The sequence below is a fragment of the Ustilago hordei genome, assembly GCF_900519145.1.
Source record: "Ustilago hordei strain Uho2 genome assembly, contig: UHO2_contig_02, whole genome shotgun sequence".
Taxonomy (NCBI): domain Eukaryota; kingdom Fungi; phylum Basidiomycota; class Ustilaginomycetes; order Ustilaginales; family Ustilaginaceae; genus Ustilago; species Ustilago hordei.
In genome coordinates, this window is record NW_024545252.1 from 750,846 (window position 1) to 771,316 (window position 20,471).

The following is a 20,471-nucleotide window of genomic DNA, read 5'->3' on the forward strand; positions in this document are numbered from 1 at the left end:
AGACAGCAGGGGAAAGGCGAGCAATCGCATGACAAATGGCCGATGGCTGAGAACAAAAGGTGGACCCTTGCCGTCGGCGTCCAACCAGTAATCAGGAGAGAATTGCTCACTTCCCCACGAAGGGTAGCCATGTCTCAGTGTCGAACGGCATCGCCGCCTCGAATTCCTCAGCACCATTGACCGGCAGGTGGCTTTGCCAATACATCATTCGACTTTATTCTATATATATACTCAACATGAGCCACTCAAAGCTCGACAGTCGATCGAATGACGGTTTGTGAGTCAGGTTGTAGGGAAGAACCGTCTCTCAGGGGAGGTAGTAGAAGGAGCCGGAATAGCAATCGGAAGGAGCCTGATTTTGAGGCTTCGAATACCTGTGGACTTCCTGTCTCTGCGCTCCACTCACGTCGGCGGAAGATGCTATCTGGCTCGACGGCAAGTTGGCTCTCCCGCGGCTTCATGCTCGACAGGGGGCTGTTTGGTCGACAAGTCGCCATTCGTCACTGCTACGATGAAATCCGGCCAACATTTGCTTGAGCTCGGCTTGGTGGTATATGCCAAGGACCCTTTTCAGGCCTCCTATACCATCAAAGGCAAGAAGCATCTTGTCAATCTTCGCCCACTTCTCCCTAGAAAACACACACATCATTGACGACCTAACAGAGGCCGGAACATGGTGAGAACAAACTTTGTGATGAGCTTCTATTGTATGATGAAGGAGCTCTACATTTCTACACGCGAGCCCTAAAGATAGGCGCGATAGTCTGACTCGGTCAGGTCATATCCCCACTGCCACAACGTCTGCCTCACCACCGGATTGACTTTTGGATCATCCCAACGGCCTCCGCCCTTTGTCGCTACATTGATGGCTAAAGACTTGCGGAAACGTCCGCCTGGACCACACGCCTTGAGCCATCGCCCGATTTGACGTGCGTCATCCGCGGATCTCCGACCCAAAAAGAAGCGATAGTACCATTGGAACCAGCCGCGAGGATCAATTGGTCGAATCCAGCCTGCTTTCTCCCAGTCTTCGAGCGATTGCCCTGCTTTGGCCTTGAACTTGTTCACTGAAGGCTCGAGCTGCGATCGTCGAAGCATGTCGTCGACATCGAGGTCTTCCAGCCAGTGTTCTGGAAGTTCTGCAAGCTCTGCTTCTACGTCTATATCGCGTTGCAGCACCCTTGAGTAATAGTCACTGCGAGAGCAGATCAAAGTGCGAGGGCACAGAAGAGTCAGTATCTTCTTGAGCTTGTCGAGCTTTTGCATTGCATCTACTCACCGGAAGGCTGTTCCGCCGAAAGCACCTTCCCGTAGCATCTCGTCCGGTGTTACGTTGGGTCGAAATTGTGAAAACTCTGGTTCGAAGATCAATGCACCCCGACCCCTGTCATCGACAATATGCTCCCGAGAAGGCAAGGGCATCCTTTCTTCGTAGATCTCATCACCACCCTTGGATGGGAGTGGCGGTGCTGCTGGATTTGAAAGCTTGTTGAGGATACGTCGGCCAGAGAGATCGAAAGTGCGCGAACCTCGGCTGCTGTTGGCTTCGTCGCTGTCGTCGTCATGGTCTGCTGAGCCTTTCATGCCCTGTCCTGGAGTGCTGCCTCCGTGCCATCGAGGTACATATGCATCCGAATCGTTCTCCTCGTCCGAGTCCCAGTCGGTGTACTTTGTCCTGGAGGATGTGGAAGCACGACTGCTCTTGCGCGTCCCTTGTCGTAGCTTCTTCTCCATGTTCTGCTTTGGCCTTGCGATTGAGGGCAGCAGGTCTCTTTCACGATAGGAGCGAGGACGACTGCCGGATGCGATACGCGATGACTTGCGGGAAGAGCTGCGCTGATCGCCCGAGTCTGGCGTTGCTCTATCTGTTGGACTGCTTCGTCTTTTTGAGATAGATGACTTCCGTTCTGGTGACGACGGGCGAAGTCGTGTCGAAGTCTGCGAGGTGTACAGACAGGATTCGGAAGTGAAGTCAGACTAGTTCCAGGGATGCTTGTGGCAGGACGATGGACATGCATGTACTCACTGGATTCAATCCAAGGCTCAGCATGAGTTCGGCATTCTTACGGATGTTCTCCTGCCGGATAGCCTCGTAGTCTTGCTCCGAGTCGTCCATCTTGACGATCTATACGAGCGAATGCTCGTGTGTTGGTGAGTCCAGATAGAAGAGGAGGCGATAGTCGAGGAGCTGAAGACAGGTCGTGAGCAAGTGTTGCTCCACCTCATCGAACCTTGAAGGCGGGAAGGGTCCAGTGAACCGCCAAATTTCATATGAAGGGCTGCTTTCCTCCACTTGCTTGTGCTAAAGATAACGATTTAGTGGCAAGTCAAAGTGGCGAAGGATCGGGCTAGATCGATCTAGAACGTAATCGGGAAAGGAGATCTGATCATGACTCAAATGGGGGCAATCTGACCAGAGATCAGATACAACATAGTCCCACTTGTTGTCAGGCTAGGTCATGAAACAGCATACTCCCACAATAGGTATCAGCCTCACAAATGTATATACAGTACATGCATAAACTGTCCCAAGATTTTACATGTCACCATACATCACTCTAATGCTCAATAGCTATAAGTTGTATTGCCACACTGTCTGATATTGTCTGAAAGCACTGCTTCTTCTCTCCAAGACTGTGGAATTGATATTGACATTGACTAAAAAAATTGTGCTATGAAGAAGAGCCGATTTTTTTTTTATTGTAGGACAGTTTATGGAGCACTCCTTGAGAACACCTTAGTACTTTGTATTCCCTCCTTTGGCCTTCAGAACCACCTTGATGCAGTCTGGCATGCTCTCTATTAGTATCCTACATGTTTCTGGAGTGATTGCTGTCCATTCAGCTTTGCATCTCTTGAGCAGTTCATCCCTGGACTTTGCAATCATACTATACCATGAAAGTCACATTTTGAGATGGTGCCAGAGGTGTTCAATTGGGTTCAAGTCTGGCAACTGCCCTGGCCATTGCATAACCTTAATGCTATTGCCTTCCAACCACATTTTTGTCTTCTTTGACATGTGTTTCGGGTCATTGTCTTGCTGAAACATGACATTGGTGTATGCATGCTGAAGCTGCAAATCTGAGATTGTTTTCAAAAGCTTGTCATTCAGGATATCAATGTATTGGTCTGAATTCATTGATCCCAGCACCAAGCATATACCTCCAACCCCTTCCCATGTCATACAGCCCCAGATCATGATGGAGCCACTGCCAAACTTGACTGTTGGCCTGACAAGCTTGCTGTTGAAGCCAGTGTTCTTAATCCAACAGAACTGCTTCCCATCTGGTCCAAAGAAGTTGATCTTTGTCTCATCGGACCATACCACCTTCTTCCAATCCTCAACAGTCATGTCCTTGTGCTCATTTGCAAATTTGAGATGTGCTTTGTAATGCCTCTTGAGTAGCTTTGGTTTATTCACTAACCTTTGTGCTTTGTAATGACAGTAATGAAGTGCTTTTCTTACTGTTGTTGGGCATGCTTTGATGTGAAATGTCTCCTGCAGTGCATGACATGCTTTCCTGACTGTGGACATTGAATTGAGCTCAAAATAGTGGTCCAGGAAGTGAGCATGATGAGGCTGGAGTTTTCTCAGCTGGCCCCCCTTTGACTTTGGAGCATCAGCAGAGGCACTTTTGCTGATGCAAGACACTGTAGACTTGCTCAGACCAAGTTTCTCAGCAACTGAACAGGTAGATTCTCCATTTTGGAGGTGAAAGAGTGCCGATCGGTGCTTCTCAGGAGTGGCTTTTGTCATGATGGTATAGATATGATGGTGTCAGACTGGAAGTGCTGCCAGATCACTCACAGTCATCTGATTGAGCTGAAACTTTCCATGTCACTACTTTTGATGTGTATGAAGGTGCCCACCAAGTTACATTACAAGTTTCATTGTAGTCAAAAGCCCACAAGGTCAGGAATGGAGTGGTGTTGCTATTTGGGAGCATGCTCCATAAACTGTCCCACAATAAAAAAAATAATTTGGCTCTTCTTCATAGCACAATTTTTTTTAGTCAATGTCAATATCAATTCCACAGTCTTGGAGAGAAGAAGCAGTGCTTTCAGACAATATCAGACAGTGTGGCAATACAACTTATAGCTATTGAGCATTAGAGTGATGTATGGTGACATGTAAAATCTTGGGACAGTTTATGCACATACTGTATATCAAGCTGAGAATGCTAGGTTCTCACCATGGTCATTCAGTCAATTGAGTATATATGTTTCTGCCTTAAAAGTAGTAGTGACATCATACTCTGACTCTCCCCGATTGCCAGTATCGGGACCAAAATGTCTTCAAACTTCAACTGCTTGAAGCTCCAAGTTTGTGTATGCAGAACACGCAGTGCAACACATGCCCAAGACTTTGGTGGGAGGTGTTGTGTTAAATTGTTAGAGTTTTTTGACGCTATCTCATTCGGCCGCAAGGAGAGTCATAATCGGCGATCAGCCCAATTTTAGCCTGAACCTGTGCTTCATCCTTCGCTCCAAGCACAGCAAACACAGCCGGGAAACTGGGAAACTTGGCGATAAGGCTTGTGCTACGCGGGAAATGATAAAAATGCCAAGAATTTTGCCAAGCAACCGCTGTGTGCAATGGGCCCTGAAAAAATGGGGTGGCTTTTGAGATTGACAGCTCTTCTCCCTTGCCCCACAGCCTTTGCCTTTCTATGCACCTTTGCTGTGCTTGGCAGAACCTGCTCGGGGTCTTGCGCGCGGCAATTCGTCCCTTCTCTGCCAGTTTGTGCCTAATCGTTCTGCTCTGCCGTGTCTATCTCTGCTGTGCTCTGCTGTGCTCTGCTGTGCTCTGCTGTGTTGGACCACTGCCAACCAATGAATAGCTATCGGTCCCTTGGCACCCGGTAACTTTGCTACTGTTTCTTCAATTTTGGCTCGTGGATTGCCTCTCGGCAGTATCAGATGGAAATGGCCTTGTCTCGTGAGCGTGCAATTGGTATATATGCCCCGAGGAGGCGGCATTCGAACCTCCGTTTCTTTCCTCTTAATCTCTCTACAACAACCTGGACTGCTGTTCATCTTTGACAAGTCCTCCAGTTTAGTGATTCTAGCATAAGCCTAAAAAGCTTCACTCTCACATCCAGCCCGAAAAGCGTCCTTTTCGTGATTCTCATCAGTGATCCTCATCAGATCGTCTGCTAAGCGCTTTTCAGCGACTACACAACTCTTATCTTTCTTACCCAAAACCGATGGTTCAAGGTCATGGCTGCGACTCTTCTCCTGGCAAAGGATCTTCACAGCCCCAGCTGCTCGCCGGAGACCAAGCTCGTGCTACTTCCGACGCTGAAGAGCCCCCTTGTAGTGGTTACTCCCACTACCATCACCACCACCACCACCACCAACAACATCAACAGCCTCAACCTCAGCACCAACCTCAACAGCAACACCAGCACCATAATGTCGAGAAAGCTCAGCTCGACCATGAGCATCGCATCGCCGTCATCGACGTCTCGAATAGCGACTCCACGTCGTCGACTCCCAGCCGCCGATCCTCCACCCTTACCGCAACGGTTGATCTGCATCAACCGCATTCCCTAGAGTCCAGCCGGGTGATTGCACAGTTTCAAAGTGATATCAACGCTGGTCTCTCGGAGGACCAAGCGGCCACCCGCCTCAGTGAACATGGTCCTAACCAGCTCAAGGAGACCAACAAGGTCAGCGCCACCTCCATCTTGATTCGTCAGATGGCCAACGCCTTGACACTCGTCCTGCTCGCTGCCATGGCTTTGTCCTTCGGTGTCAAGGATTGGGTTGAGGGTGGTGTCGTGACCGCCGTCATCGTCACCAACGTCCTCATCGGCTTCATCCAAGAGTACAAGGCTGAACGCACCATGGCTTCATTGCGTACGCTCTCGTCGCCCAATGCCAACGTTCTCCGTAACTCGAGCATACGACAACTCCCCTCTACCGGTCTCGTGCCCGGCGACATTGTCCACTTCCGCGTCGGTGATCTGGTGCCCGCCGATGTTCGTCTTGTCACCATCAGCAACCTCGAGATTGACGAGGCTCCCCTTACTGGTGAATCGGTCCCCGCCATCAAGACAACCGGCCCTCTCACTCGACCTCACCTTGGCCCTGCTGACCGCACCAACCTAGCCTATGCCGGCACCACCGTCACCAAAGGTCGAGCTGTAGGTATCGTCATCGCCACCGCCATGAACACGCAGATTGGTCAAATTGCCACCGCCCTGGCCAAGAAGGGCAACAAGGAGGATGGCGAGAAGGCTTGGTATAAACGTGCTTGGGACGCCACCGCTACCTTCCTCGGTGTCCGTGAGGGTACACCGCTCCAGATCAAGCTCAACAAGTTCGCCTACGTCCTTCTCTTCCTCGCCGTCGTCTGCGCCATCATCGTCTTCGGTGTTGCCGAGTTCGACATTACCAACGAGGTGATCCTGTACGCCATCGCCCTTGGTATCGGTGTGATCCCCGAGTCGCTCGTCGCCGTCTTGACCATCACTTTCAGCGTTGGTGCCAAGCGTATGGCCGAGAGCAATGTCGTCGTTCGTCGTCTTGATGCCCTTGAGGCTCTTGGTGGTGTCACTGACATCTGCAGTGATAAGACTGGAACACTCACTCAGGGTAAGATGGTTGTCCGTCAGGGCTGGTCCTTTACTTCTGCTGAGCAGCAGAGTTTCGAGGTCGAGCAGACCGGCGCTACTGCCTTCGAACCCAAGGGTCGTGTCCTACTCGCCGCTTCCTCTGCCGACGCCGAGCATGTGCCTGTTGAACATGATCAGATTCCTGTCGCTGTTCGCAACCTTGCCACCGCCGCCTCGCTCTGTAACATTGCCGAGGTCGAGCAGCAGGCCGATGGCTCTTGGACTGCTCGTGGCGATCCTACCGAGATTGCGCTTCAGGTTTTCTCTACCAAGCTCCAGCTCTCGCGTGACTCGCTCACCGAGGGCGAGGGGGCTACTTATAAGCACGAGCTTGAGTTCCCCTTCGACAGTACGCTCAAGCGCATGACCAGTGTCTACCGCCGCAAGGACGAGAGATGGGCCGACCACATCTTCCTTATGAAGGGTGCCGTCGAGCAGGTGCTTGCCTGCTGTCCCAACATGGATGACTCTGCCCGCAAGATCATTCTCAACCAGGTCGAGACGATGGCCAGCCAGGGTCTTCGTGTTCTTGCCTTCGCCGAGCGAAGCATGGACGAGGTTCAATTCAAGGATGAGAGTGCTCGCACCCGTGCCGCCTCTCAGGCCGAGGATGCTGATGAATCTGGTACCATCATCAGTACCGAAAAGAAGCACGCTGACAGTGGCGATGCTGGCAGCGGTCTCTCGCGTGCTGCCGCTGAGCAGGACTTTGCTTTGATCGGTCTTGTTGGTATCTACGATCCTCCCCGTGCCGAAACTCGTGCTGCCGTCGAGGCTTGCAAGCGTGCCGGTATTGTTGTCCACATGCTTACCGGTGACCACCCTGCCACTGCGCACGCCATCGCCCGCGAGGTCGCAATTGTCGATGGCACAGAGCCTGCTTCGGCTGTCATGACTGCTGCTCAATTCGACGGCTTGACTGAGGATGAGATTGATGCTCTCGAGGACTTGCCCCTTGTTGTTGCCCGTTGCTCGCCTGCTACCAAGGTGCGCATGATCGCCGCTGGTAAGCGTCGTGGTCGCTACCTTGCCATGACAGGTGACGGTATCAACGATGCTCCCTCGCTCAAACAGGCGCCTGTCGGTATCGGTATGGGTACTGGTACGGATGTTGCCAAGGACAGTTCTGATCTTGTGCTTACTGACGACCGATTCGACTCGATCGTCAAGGGTATCCGCGAGGGTCGAGCGATCTTTGACAACATCCGGCGTTTCTTGATCGGTCTTCTGGTCGCCAACGTCGCCGAGGTGCTCTTGCTCCTCTGTGGTCTCGGTGTGCGTGATGCGGATGAGGAGTCGGTCTTCCCTTTGGCACCCGTCGGTATTCTTTGGGTCAACATGGTCACTGCTTCGCTTCCGGCCATCGGTCTGGGTCTCGAGCCCGGTGAAAGCGATATCATGGAGCGTCCTCCTCACGACCTTCGTGCAGGCGTGTTGAGTCGATCGGTTATCGTCGACACGCTCGTCTATGGCACTTGGATGGGTATCACCTGTCTGGTCGCCTTCTTACTCATGATCTACCCGATTGGTGGTGGCAACATTGCCCTGGACTGCAACCACTCTTCTGCTGCATCGTGTGAGCCTATCTTTCAGGCTCGTTCGGCTGTCTTCACCACGTTGACGCTCCAGCTTCTCTTGATCTGCTGGGAGCTGATTAGTATGGAGAAGTCGTTCTTCAGCATGTCGCCTGCCAAGCATCTTTGGAAGAACCCGATGCTGCTCTGGTCTGTTGTCATTGGCATTGCTACTATCCCCATCGCGCTGTATATTCCCAAGTTCAACACGGACGTTTTCCGTCATGCACCCATGGGTGGCGCTGGGTGGGGTACCTCGATTGCCATGACAGTCACTTTCATTGCTGGGGTCGAGCTCTGGAAAGCTTTCGCCCGTCGTGGACGCTGGCCCTGGCTTGCCAGGATCTCTGGTGGCCACCGAGGTCTTGAACGCCGCCAGGCCAAGAAACGACTCAGCGACAAGTCTGTCGCTACCGCCTAACGAGTCTCGGCTTGATGACTTTCCAACGGTAGCGTCTGGATAAAGCATGTTCAGATGAAGCTTGCATCAAGCTCAAGATCGGATAACGTTTTTCAACCACGCCGCTTCCGCTGGGTTTGACAACATTGTATCTCTTCCTTCCCCTCCGGCCTGAACTTGATCATTGCTGACACTGTATGAGAGTGAGCTGCAGTGAGCTTTGGTTGTGCTGTGAATTGTCGAAAGCAGATCCGGGGGCCCATGCTGATTCAGCGAGATGGAGTTTGTCGGGCGAAAGAAGCTTGGACAGCATCATCTCAGAGCTGAAAAGCCGGATTGTGACGATCGAGAGAAGCCGAGTGTAGTGACTCAGGGTTGCAGCAACTTTGTCCTTACAAGAGCGGATCTGCGTTAGGTCTTTTTGGACGGCTCTTCTGGTGGCTTGCGATGACGAGAGGTTCCGACTGGCCAAGCGGGAGTGTCACTCTTTTACATCACAAAAAGGTCGAGGTTTTCAGCTCGTCACAAGGCGTCATGGCAGATGTGACTGTGAGAAGTGTCCGTGCACACAAATCGATGGTGAGATCCGGGGGAATCAGACGGGTATAAATGAGCCGACCTTAAAAGACCTCATGGTTGGAGCCTGACAGACAAGCAATGCAAAAAGAGTGAAAATGGCAGCCAAAGTCAAATGACGTTTCTTGTGAGACGGACGCCGAGACCTTTTCCATCTTCCAAGTCAAGTCGTAACGCCGAAAAGAGTTGAGTAGCTATACCAAATATAGCCACCAAGCCGATCCCGGGATGCATGGTTTTCTAGAAACAGAAAAGACAGGCTAAGGCTGTGCTGTGCTAAGTTCAGCTTTCTCTCGGTCCTGCATGGTGGAAGCTGAGCCGAAGATGACCGAGTCTGAGTTGGCTTTGCATAACGTCTACTGTACCTTCGACCGCAGTGACCAGAGGGTAAGGTGTCAGTGCCTTGACGATGACCTGCGATTGCGGTGATTTTGCATCGTGTGGAGGCATTCTTGCTGCGTAGAAGAGAGTGACAACATCACAACACAGCGCTTTCACTCCAATCACACTGCCCTGTTGGAACAGATGCCGCAGTCGGGAGGGAAGAGACGCTTTAGCTGCAACTCGAGCATCGAATTACGCCACGCTGACTGTCAAGGTGCAGAAGCGTTGCACTGTTTTGTCGTTGTTATTGTGGTACTTAGTTGCTGGCTGTAATTGTCATGGGGTGCCAAAAATATTCCGATGCAGAGGGAGCCCATTGACAGCCAGTCGGTCCTTCTGTGACCTTTCTTGCACTGCCCCCTCTTGTCTGGGTGGCAAGCAGTGAGAGCTCACGAGTCTCTACGCAAGCTTTCAGGCGGCCCAACTCTCTGTCGGCGCCTCTCACATAGAGTCTCCAGTGGGGTGGTGTCAGAGACACAGTATGTCGTCATCGACGCCCCCGCCTTGCCGCTCTCATACAGCACTCTCCTGAGAACCCTGGCTTGAGACGGCTGCCTCTCTCCTTTCGTGTGAGGTGCTAACCTAGTGCCAGCTCGCCCGTCGGAGAAGCTGCACTTGTGTTGGTTGAGAGACAACCAACTGACCCTCTGCGTTGGCTGGTCGATCCATTCCTACCCCTCGTAAGACTGGCTGACTGGCTGACTGACCGACTACGCAAGAGTCTGTCCCCTTCCCCAGTCGCCTCGCATTCACAGACCGAGCGTTTGCTGTCTCTTTTGAGTGGAGTGAGTGGAGGTCTTGGCCTCAGATCGGCCCGCAAGTTGGAGCTCGAAAAGCATATATACCCCCTCCTTACCGCCATGGCACCCTTCTTCACACCACACACACTCTTTCTCACACACACCAATCCTCATACAACTCAGAAATCGCAAACATGTCTGACGCTGGACGACAAGACTTCACCGACAAGGTAGGTTTCGTCTCTTCGCCAGTCCTTATCACCATTTTCACCTCTTGAACCTCATTACTGACTTTGGCATCATCTTCCCACTACCTACTGCTTGAAATTTAACAGGCCTCTTCGGCTATGAAGCCCGACTCCCAGAAGAGCTTCGGCGAGAAGACTAAGGAGAACCTCGACAAGGCCGCCGGCACCGTCCAGCCTGACTCCACCAAGTCTGACTCCCAGAAGATGGGTGACAGGGTCAGTGGCTCTGATAAGTCGGACGAGTCTATGCTCGACAAGGCCAAGAACGCCGTCGGCCTCGGCAACAACAACACCACCACCCACTAAACCAAATGCTGTCGTTGTTTGACTGATCCACCTTCTTCGTAGTCCTTACGTAGATGCTTGATCGAGTCAACACTTTGCAATCAAAGATTTAAAATACCTGATCTATCCCTGTCATGCTCTTGTGTCCGTGCGCTCATCTTCGTGACGTTCTGGCTTTGTTTTGAGCTTTAAGCCTTGTCACCGCACAATTCAGTCATGACGTTCGGCGTCTTATCGAACATCGTGATTGTCCTGTTCAGTTGCCAGGTTCCAATGATTTACAATGGATCGACAACGCCACGAGTGTTTCTTGTGAGTGTTTCGACGTTTCTTCATCACAGACAACCACAAGTACAAGTGCAAAGAGACTTGCTCCCCTTCCTAATGGAGGTTGCAACTCAAGATATGATCGATTAAGTCAAGATAGTTTACAAAGCAGACATGCCCGAAGCACGCCCAGCATCAATGAACAGCAGCTCCGTCTGCAGGTCGAGAGGCATCCATAGCTCTACCACGTGTCTCGATAGGCAGCAACGCCATAGCTCCCGTCACAACCAGTAACACCAACGTTGCCATAAACAACGGCACTGCAGGTGACAGCGAGAAAGCCCATCCCGCCAACAAGGGCGCTACAATACCCGCTACTCGACTGATAGCCGAGGCAGTCCCGCATGCCGTTGCCCTGATGGTTGGGGCCATCACTTCTGGCGTGTAGCCATAGATAGCAGCGTACGATATCGAGCTCGATACGGACACCACCGTCAAGCTTGATCTCCAATACGTGAGCGAAAAAAGCAACACAGAAGCAGCCATGACAGCAGCAGAGCTGACCATGGTGCCTATCCTTCCCAGTCTCGTCTCGACCATGTATGCTGATATTAAGCTGCCCGGAAGGGACGAGAGCGAGTAGACTAGGATGTCTAACATCGCTCGACGGATTGATGCCTCGTCTCGTTCGCCTGCCATCGCCGGCACTTGCAGAGTGGAGGGTGAGGTGGGAGCCTCGTAACGCTGTTCGAGCAGCTTAGGCAGGAGCACGTTGAAGGTTGTGAATCCGTACGACATGCCTCCCCAGATGATCCAGATGAGAACAGTGGTGCGTTTCCATTCGGGTGACAACATCTCGCTGTATCGAGATGCCAAGTCTGCTGCGCTCGGATGCCAGCTTTCGGGCAGCCAGGCGAGTGATGCGGGCAAGGCAGCAGTTCTTCCCTGTAGTGTGATCGCGCTGCCATTTCGTTCGTGCACACTGGTCTCTTCGTCGCTCTTTCTCGAGTCCTCAGCTGTATCGTCGTCGGTATGATCGAGCAAAGGTCTTGCGGCATCTTGGCCTCGAGTCTCAACCGCTCCATATTCGTCTGCTGCGTATTCGGCACGAGCCGGAGTTGCACGACTGCGCTCCTCTGTCTCGTCTGCAGGCGCCGTGGCCTTGACTGAGAACGCCGAGGAAGAAGGTCTCTGATGCATCGAGTGTTGACTGCTCTCCAGATCTTCCCCACCACTCAGGCCATTCGCATGACCATCATCCTCAACATCTTGTATACGAAGCCGTATTGCAGCTCCACCATTGTACTTGTGAATTTTTTGCAGAATCTCTCTCGCCTCTTGTGGTCTGCCCGCGTGTACCAGATACTTGGGTGATTCCAGCAGCTTGAAGAACACCACTCTAGCCGAAACAAATAGCACTGTAACGAAGGCTAGTGCACCCAACAACCACCTCCAACCTTGGGGATCATGAGCTGAAAGCACAGCCAGCCCAATGAGCGACGACACGACCGATCCTGCCGAGAAGAATACCGACAAGGCCGTCACGTAGCTATGCTTTCGAACCGGCAGATTCTCCACCAAGTTCGAAGAGTCAGTTGGCATACTGCCTCCCACCCCGGTTCCAACAGCCAAAAGCAGCAGGCACAGAAGCGGGAAGGAGCCAGCTACAGCTGAAAGACTACCGAAGATCGCCGTGACAGCCAGCGTCACGTTGAATGCTGCTCTGCGGCCGTATGCGTCCGAGATAGTACCCCAAGCAATTGACCCAATGAACATGCCAACGAAGATGGAAGAGCTTGCTAGCCCAACGATGCCGTCTGAGAGAACAAAGTATCTTTGGATGTGCGGGAGAATGATGGCTATCGCTTGGATCCACATGTTGTCTGCTGCCCAGCCGAGACCGGAAAGGATGAGGACTGTCCATTGGTATCGACCCATGCCGATGCGGTCCATTGTGCGGTCCAAAGGTGTTGCGCCAACTGCGGTTGCTCGCCAGCCATCGCCTCCTTGTCCGCCGTCATGATCGCGGTCTTGTGGTAATGAGTAGCTGACCGAGGGTAAGAAGAGCGATCGTGAGGAGGTGACCCGGTCGACGAGAGGTGGTCGACGTGTTGAATGCATGCTAGTGCGTGCTGATGTGCCTGCTGCCCGACCTAATGATTGTGTGCTAAGATATCGAGGTAGAGAGGCTGGTAGTGACGTTGGTGTCCTTGATGGAGAGGATATTGATGGGAAGTTGGGTGCTTTGAGACCTAAAGAAGCTGCCTCGATGCTATGCTGGTTACCGTTGTCTAGTTGAGATGCCTGCCCGTTTGGAGGTTCAATCCAGCTTGAATGCCCTCCTTCATCGTCAATGACGAAGGCCGAGGGGCCTGCTGCTATCGACTGGCTGTCCTCTGGCAACGAAGGCATGACTGTTCGAAAGCTAAAGCGAGTGCAAAGCCATGATCGAAAAGAAGTTCTTGTGCTAGGATGATGTCTGTGCAATTATTTCCGAGGCTGAAGTTGGTCAAAGGCTCCCCCACATATCCTCCTTTCTCGCAGTGCATACAGCCGGCAGATATCGTCGGGTTTCGGTCGGACTTTTTCCAACTTTTCGGACCTTTTCCAGTTGAAGTAGATAAAGCCACACAAAGCGTAGAGACAGTGAAGGTAGTGCTTACGGCCGAGTAAAAGGCCTGAACATCTTAGCACGGACCACATGTGTCACAACCTACTCAAGGCAAATGCTTTGTTATGTTCTGCAGTCAATGCGGCTCTCTGCCGCTCTTCTTTTGTATATATATAGACTCCTCGCTCTCTCGCTCTCTGTCTCTTACCACCATCATCAACAAGACGCCTCAACTCCAACCACTGATGGATGACTTCAACGCACTGACGAATGACTTCAACTTTTCCAACTTTTTTGACCTTTTCCAACTTTTTTGACCTTTTCCAACTTTTTTTTTTTAAATTTTTTTTTTTGGAACTGTGAGATCCTGAAGAATCAGTTGAAAATGCGTCGGCATCTCAAGAGGGATGCACGAGTTATAGCCGAGACACCGAGGGACAGAATGCATGCATAAGTGATGGACACAATGAAGCACATGAAGGTTGCCATAGCAATGGCTCAGGGGCATTGCATGAAGCAACAACACAGGGGTTATGAGAGAAGTGACTCATTTGGCTTGGACATGACTAAGGTGGTAATAAGGTATATAGGTGTTTGTCATTAAGATCCATACTATGAGAAATTTAAGCATCACAAGAAGTCATTTGACTGTGTTAAAGGGAGCCTGATCATGGCCCCGATAAACAGCATATTCTAATTGTTATCTTCAACTGATTAAGAGTCTGAAGAAGATATCAACCAAGCTAATCAAAGCCATGGTGGAAGATGCCAAAACCCAAGTGTCATGGGCCTGGATGCTCAAGAAGCAGGAGGGTCATGGGTTCATATGGAAGGAGCACAGGTATCGAAGACCTAGTCGACACCAGTAGAGAGCATGGTCGTAGTGCAGTCTCCATGGAGACCATGGACTCCTATGGACTCACATGCAAAGGAGGACCAAGCTCAAGGAGCAGGCACAGCCACGAGGAGGACCAAGCTCAAGGAGCAGGCACAGCCACGAAGAGGACCAAGCTCAAGGAGCATGCAGATGGTTACCACTCAGGGGCTCGAGAGACAAGAGCCAAAGGAACTGTCACTGATCAAAGGAGGAGGAGCAGTGTCGAAGGAGTCGACACCAGGTCATGAGGAGGAGGAGCAGTGTCGAAGGAGTCGACACAGCTCAAGAGGCACAGGGGTGCCAAGCAGGAGAGGCCCCTGAGCAGTACTCGATGAAGAAGGTACTCTCTGGAGAGAGAGCAGGAGCAGCATCGCTGGCGATGCTGAGAAGAGGTATATAACCATGCTTTCTCATCAATAGGTCGAGTGGATCATCATCCACTCTACTCACCATAACTAGTTATCACTTCAGCATAAGTATACATTAGTTTCAGTCAGCATAGCAGCAATCTATCAAGGTTGCTCCTCATCGTAGTGTGTGTGTTGTATCACCACTACCTGACGTCCGAAGGCGCCCATAGCAGGTTAGCGGTCCGGATATAGATAGAACCGAAGGCAGTAGTCCACTGCGGTCCGGGGATCACTTCAAAGCATCAAGTCAACACACTGGACACTCGTGTTGACGCCACCAACCTTATCACCAACACCATCAACCTCATTATCATTGACATCACCAATCATATCATCAACACCATCAACCTCATTATCATCGACATCACCAATCTCATCACCAACACCATCAACCTCATCATCATCAACACCCACACCAGACCTTGGTGTCATCATAACATTGATATTGATCGTGCCGAGCTACCCCTGAACGGAGTGTCCACAGAGGTCAGCCGAAACCTACGATAGTATATACAACGAATGCCACCTGCTGTCACTGCACAACTTGATAGTCACCGATACCGAGACAATAGCTGTCACACAGTTTAATAGTCACCGAGTATCTCGACAGACCGACCTGGGTTTCAGGCGCGAGACCCCTGACATTAGAGTGGATCGTTCAAGCAGCTCCTCACGATCACCATGACGGACCCAGACCTCAACAATAAGCTCGATAGACTACTCACTCTATTGGAAGCACAGCTAGAGCTTACCAGACAGGGTCATCGAGAGGAACGATTACAACGAGCTCAACTGAGCAGGGAGGAGACAATGGACCTCTCTCACTCAGAAGACCAAGCAGGAGGAGGAGATGAGTCTATGATAGGAGACCCACATACTCCTACTCCAGCTCCACGACCAAGACGATCAGTCTCATTCAACCTGGATGAGCAGGAGGACATCAACTACAAGAAGTATGCTTCACCTACTGGGCCAAGATATGTCAAGACTAAGCTGGACCCCTACAGCAGGACTAGGACGGACCCTTACCCCCTGGACCACGAGGAGGATACCAGCATCATGGCAGAGCTTAACCGGTCAAAGCCCATTGCCACCCCCTTTCCAAAGTTCAATCCCCGAGACATGGAGATCTTCATTCTAGAAGCCGAAGCATGGTTTAAGTTCAACCAGGTGTATGAGCAGTCTAGGATGATCAATCACATGGGTGCTCAACTGGAAGGGACAGCAAGAGAGTGGTGGACCTCCAAGCTCCGTATTGATAGAGCTAGAGAAGGAAGGTTGTTCAATGATTGGCACTACTTCACAGAGCGACTGTCAGAGCAGTTCAACCCACGCAATGCTAGGATGGAGGCATACAACAAGCTGTTGGCTCTCAGACTCACAAGTGATACTCCTGGTGCCGCCACACGTCATGTAGAGCGGTTCAGAGACTTGGAAGGACAGGTCAACCTAGATGACAACGAGCTAGTGATTGATCTCTTCAGAGGTAGTCTCACTCGCAGCATACAGGAGAAGTTCGAGAGGAATCCACCTGGGAAGAGATGGGAGTGGTATCGAGAGGTTGAGGAGATCGATCGACAGAGGATGCTACTACAGCAGTCCTCGGCTAGACACTCACTCCCAAATGCCACATCACCTCCACTAAGAACTGGGTCTCGGCCAAATCAAAGTTCGATCCCCATCCGACAACCCACTCAAACTTATCCAGCTCGATCACCATCACAAGCAACTACACAAGCAACTATACAAAACCTAAACCGACCCCTTCCTCATCATCCCACCCAACCCTCGAAGCAAGGAAGCCCTGCTCCATCAGGTATCAACACCTGTCATGTATGCAAAGGTATTGGCCATTGGGCCAGAGACTGCCCCAGCAGGAGGGTAGACCCTCTTAGCTCTCGACCCATGGGACCAAAGGTTATGGTCACCACAGCAGACCCCTTCGAGGAGGCCACCGACTCAGGAGATGGCCACACAGGCAGCACTGAGACGGGTGACCCCGAGGCCATGGACCTCAGCTCATACCAGCAACCCATGGACCCCGATCACGAGGAGGAGCACAATGATGATGACGACGAGGGAAACGTCAGTGGGGTGATGCACTGATGGCATGCATTGCTCTACAAACCTCCTCGCCATCACTCTGTATATATCAAGATTGTCAAGTATGTTTCTCTACCAGTGGAGGCAAAGCAGTACTGGAGCTCTCTGGAATGGTTCAAGACCATCCTGCTCGGATACTAGCTGATACCGGTGCTGGTTTGTCCATAGTCTCAGATTCTTTCATTAGTAAGTACCAAATACCCACAAAACCCATAAAAACAAGATCGATCCATGGTGTCACCGGGCACCAACTCTCCATCAATAGTTCTGCGAGCATGCAGGTATCTATTGGTACACACAATCTGGGTGTGGTCGAAGCTTCAGTGGCCGACACTGCAGACTATGACCTCATCCTGGGGTTCACTGAGCTACGGAGGCTCAAACCCACCATACAATGGGATACGGGCCAGCTGGAGTTCAAGACTCAGGAGCAGGACCGACCCCCTAGGAGACCCCCTGAAGCAGCAAGAGCAGGGGACCTAACCATGAGGAGACCAACCCTTCATGGTAACGAGTTTGTCTCAGCAGAGCGCATACTACGAGCAGCTCTGGAAGATGGACCCATAGGGTTCATGCTGTTAGAGGAGCCACCATCATCACTCCCAGCCTTTGGTTTTGTACCTACAGGCGCAGACAAAGGAGTCGAGATGGAGGTGGAGGTAGATAAGGTGGTGACGGCTGCAGACATACCAAAGCCATACCAACACCTGCGAGATGTGTTTGATGAGGTGGAAGCAGACAAGCTGCCCCATCATACCGAGCATGATCTCCACCTCGAGTTGATAGAAGGAGGGAAGCCACCTCAAGGGCCCCTATACCTTAAGGGACCCAAGGAGATGTCCGAGTTGAGGAGGTACTTGGATGAGAACCTCGAGAAGGGGTTCATAAGACCATCGAAGAGCCCGGCACGATCACCAGTGCTCTTCGTACCAAAGAAGGATGGAGGTCTCAGACTCTGTGTGGACTACAGAGGTCTCAACGAGATCACTGTCAAGAACAGGGCACCATTGCCCCTCATCGAGGAGCAGCTGTTCTTACTCAGGAAGGCAAGGATCTATACCAAGCTAGACCTTAGAGCAGCATACAACCTCATCTGGATTGCTAAAGGAGATGAATGGAAGACAGCTTTTGGCACTCAGTTGGGACTCTATGAGTACCTAGTGATGCCCTTTGGCCTAGCCAATGCTCCGGCTCACTTCCAGTCATTCATCAATGACATCTTCCGAGACATCATTGGAGTATATGTAGTGGTATACTTAGATGACTTCCTGATCTTCAGTGACACTGAAGAGGTACATGTGAAGCATGTCACCGAGGTCCTCACTCGCTTAAGGAACAACAGGCTCTTTGCTAAGCTGTCGAAGTGTGAGTTCCACACCAAGACAGTCGAGTTCCTGGGGTACATCATCAAGCCAACGGGCCTAGAGATGGACCCAGAAAAGGTGCGCACTGTCAAGGAGTGGCCAATGCCGGAGTCAATCCATGACATCCAGAGGTTCCTGGGTTTTGCCAACTTCTATCGAAGGTTCATAGCCCACTTTGCTCGCATAGCCAAGCCCTTGACAGCACTGGTAAAGCCTATAGAACGGTTCAAGAAGTTCGAGCTACCAGAGGAGGCCCAACAGGCCTTCCACAAGCTCATCCAGGCCTTCACGTCAGCAGGAGTGCTTCAGCACTTCGACTACCACCTTCCAACAAGGTTGGAGACTGATGCAAGTGAATTTGCTATAGCAGGAGTACTCAAGCAGGAGCATGAAGGACGATGGCATCCAGTGGCCTTCTACTCTAGGAAGATGTCTTCTGCCGAGAAGAACTATGAGATCCATGATAAGGAGCTCCTAGCTGTGGTCGCCTGCCTCACTCAGTGGCGACACATGCTAGCTGGACTACCGAACCAACTGGTCATCCTCACTGACCATGAAGCCCTCAAGTACTTCAAGTCACAGAGACGCATCACAGGTCGACAAGCTCGATGGGCAATACTACTAGCAGACTTCGACTTCATATTGCAGTATCGACCAGGAGACAAAGGTGGTGAACCCGATGCTCTCACCAGAAGGACAGACATGCAACCAGCCAGTGAAGAGCAGGATCACAATGTGAGGCAACTACTGCCTCCTCGAGTGTTCAAGGAGACAGCAGACCATGACTCGCTCCTAGTGGCCCCCATGATCTCGATGGAGTCCATAGCATCAAAAGGTCTCAAAGACCTGGTCAAGATCTTCCAGCCTTTAGACCAAGAGCTACAGGAGATACATAGGAAGAAGCCTTTCGAACTCAAGGATGACCTATGGTACAGTGGAGGAAGGTTGGTTATCCCCAAGGTGATCATGCCAGGGAGGACCAACAACCGACACTCAAGGAGTGCCAAAGAGGTAGATGGACAGTCTCTCTCTGTAGAGCATCTGCGATTCATGGTGATGACCCAATGCCATGATGGTATCACTGCTGGACACGTAGGAAGAGATGCTACCATCAAGGCAGCTCAACGACATTACTGGTGGCCAAACATGACAGCTTGGATTGCAGACTATGTAGCAAGTTGTCCTGTATGTGCTAGGTACAAAGCTCCTCGTCATCGTCCATATGGTTTGCTACAGCCACTAGCAACCCCAGACAGGCCCTGGGGCTCCATATCCCTCGACTTCATTGAAGGACTACCACCATCAAAGAAGTATGACTCCAAGACCTATGACTCTATCCTAGTCATCGTCGACAGGTTAACCAAGTTTGCCATACTAGCTCCAACCCATAAGACAGTCACAGCCAAACAGACTGCAGTATTGCTATATGGACACATGGTTAGACTTGTCATGGGCCTGGATGCTCAAGAAGCAGGAGGGTCATGGGTTCATATGGAAGGAGCACAGGTATCGAAGACCTAGTCGACACCAGTAGAGAGCATGGTCGTAGTGCAGTCTCCATGGAGACCATGGACTCCTATGGACTCACATGCAAAGGAGGGCCAAGCACAGCCACGAGGAGGACCAAGCTCAAGGAGCATGCAGATGGTTACCACTCAGGGGCTCGAGAGACAAGAGCCAAAGGAACTGTCACTGATCAAAGGAGGAGGAGCAGTGTCGACAAGAGGCACAGGGGTGCCAAGCAGGAGAGGCCCCTGAGCAGTACTCGATGAAGAAGGTACTCTCTGGAGAGAGAGCAGGAGCAGCATCGCTGGCAATGCTGTGAAGAGGTATATAACCATGCTTTCTCATCATCATAGGTCGAGTGGATCCCCATCCACTCTACTCACCATAACTAGTTATCACTTCAGCATAAGTATACATTAGTTTCAGTCAGCATAGCAGCAATCTATCAAGGTTGCTCCTCATCGTAGTGTGTGTGTTGTATCACCACTACCTGACGTCCGAAGGCG

General features: G+C 51.5%; 6 protein-coding genes across 6 annotated transcripts; 3 read left to right on the forward strand and 3 right to left on the reverse strand.

Moving 5' to 3' along the window:
• Window positions 1–744: 744 nt before the first annotated feature.
• UHO2_01046 (uncharacterized protein) lies at window positions 745–2,116 on the reverse strand (the record flags this gene model as incomplete). Its single annotated transcript, XM_041553514.1, has 3 exons — window positions 745–1,195; window positions 1,280–1,938; window positions 2,027–2,116. 3 exons carry the CDS (start codon window positions 2,114–2,116, stop codon window positions 745–747), a joined length of 1,200 nt encoding a protein of 399 aa, XP_041409448.1.
• Window positions 2,117–2,902: 786 nt separating this feature from the next.
• Window positions 2,903–3,757, reverse strand: UHO2_01047 (putative transposase; the record flags this gene model as incomplete). The annotated part of the gene is made up of 1 exon (XM_041553515.1): window positions 2,903–3,757. One exon carries the CDS (start codon window positions 3,755–3,757, stop codon window positions 2,903–2,905), a length of 855 nt encoding a protein of 284 aa, XP_041409449.1.
• Window positions 3,758–5,207: 1,450 nt separating this feature from the next.
• UHO2_01048 (uncharacterized protein) lies at window positions 5,208–8,615 on the forward strand (the record flags this gene model as incomplete). Its single annotated transcript, XM_041553516.1, has 1 exon — window positions 5,208–8,615. One exon carries the CDS (start codon window positions 5,208–5,210, stop codon window positions 8,613–8,615), a length of 3,408 nt encoding a protein of 1,135 aa, XP_041409450.1.
• A 1,873-nt stretch (window positions 8,616–10,488) lies between these two features.
• UHO2_01049 (uncharacterized protein) lies at window positions 10,489–10,848 on the forward strand (the record flags this gene model as incomplete). The annotated part of the gene is made up of 2 exons (XM_041553517.1): window positions 10,489–10,524; window positions 10,630–10,848. The coding sequence occupies 2 exons, from the start codon at window positions 10,489–10,491 to the stop codon at window positions 10,846–10,848; spliced, it is 255 nt and encodes an 84-aa protein (XP_041409451.1).
• A 441-nt stretch (window positions 10,849–11,289) lies between these two features.
• UHO2_01050 (uncharacterized protein) lies at window positions 11,290–13,506 on the reverse strand (the record flags this gene model as incomplete). Its single annotated transcript, XM_041553518.1, has 1 exon — window positions 11,290–13,506. The coding sequence occupies one exon, from the start codon at window positions 13,504–13,506 to the stop codon at window positions 11,290–11,292; it is 2,217 nt and encodes a 738-aa protein (XP_041409452.1).
• A 2,167-nt stretch (window positions 13,507–15,673) lies between these two features.
• Window positions 15,674–20,231, forward strand: UHO2_01051 (uncharacterized protein; the record flags this gene model as incomplete). Its single annotated transcript, XM_041553519.1, has 4 exons — window positions 15,674–17,077; window positions 17,264–17,281; window positions 17,377–19,644; window positions 19,902–20,231. The coding sequence occupies 4 exons, from the start codon at window positions 15,674–15,676 to the stop codon at window positions 20,229–20,231; spliced, it is 4,020 nt and encodes a 1,339-aa protein (XP_041409453.1).
• Between the last annotated feature and the right edge of the window lie 240 nt (window positions 20,232–20,471).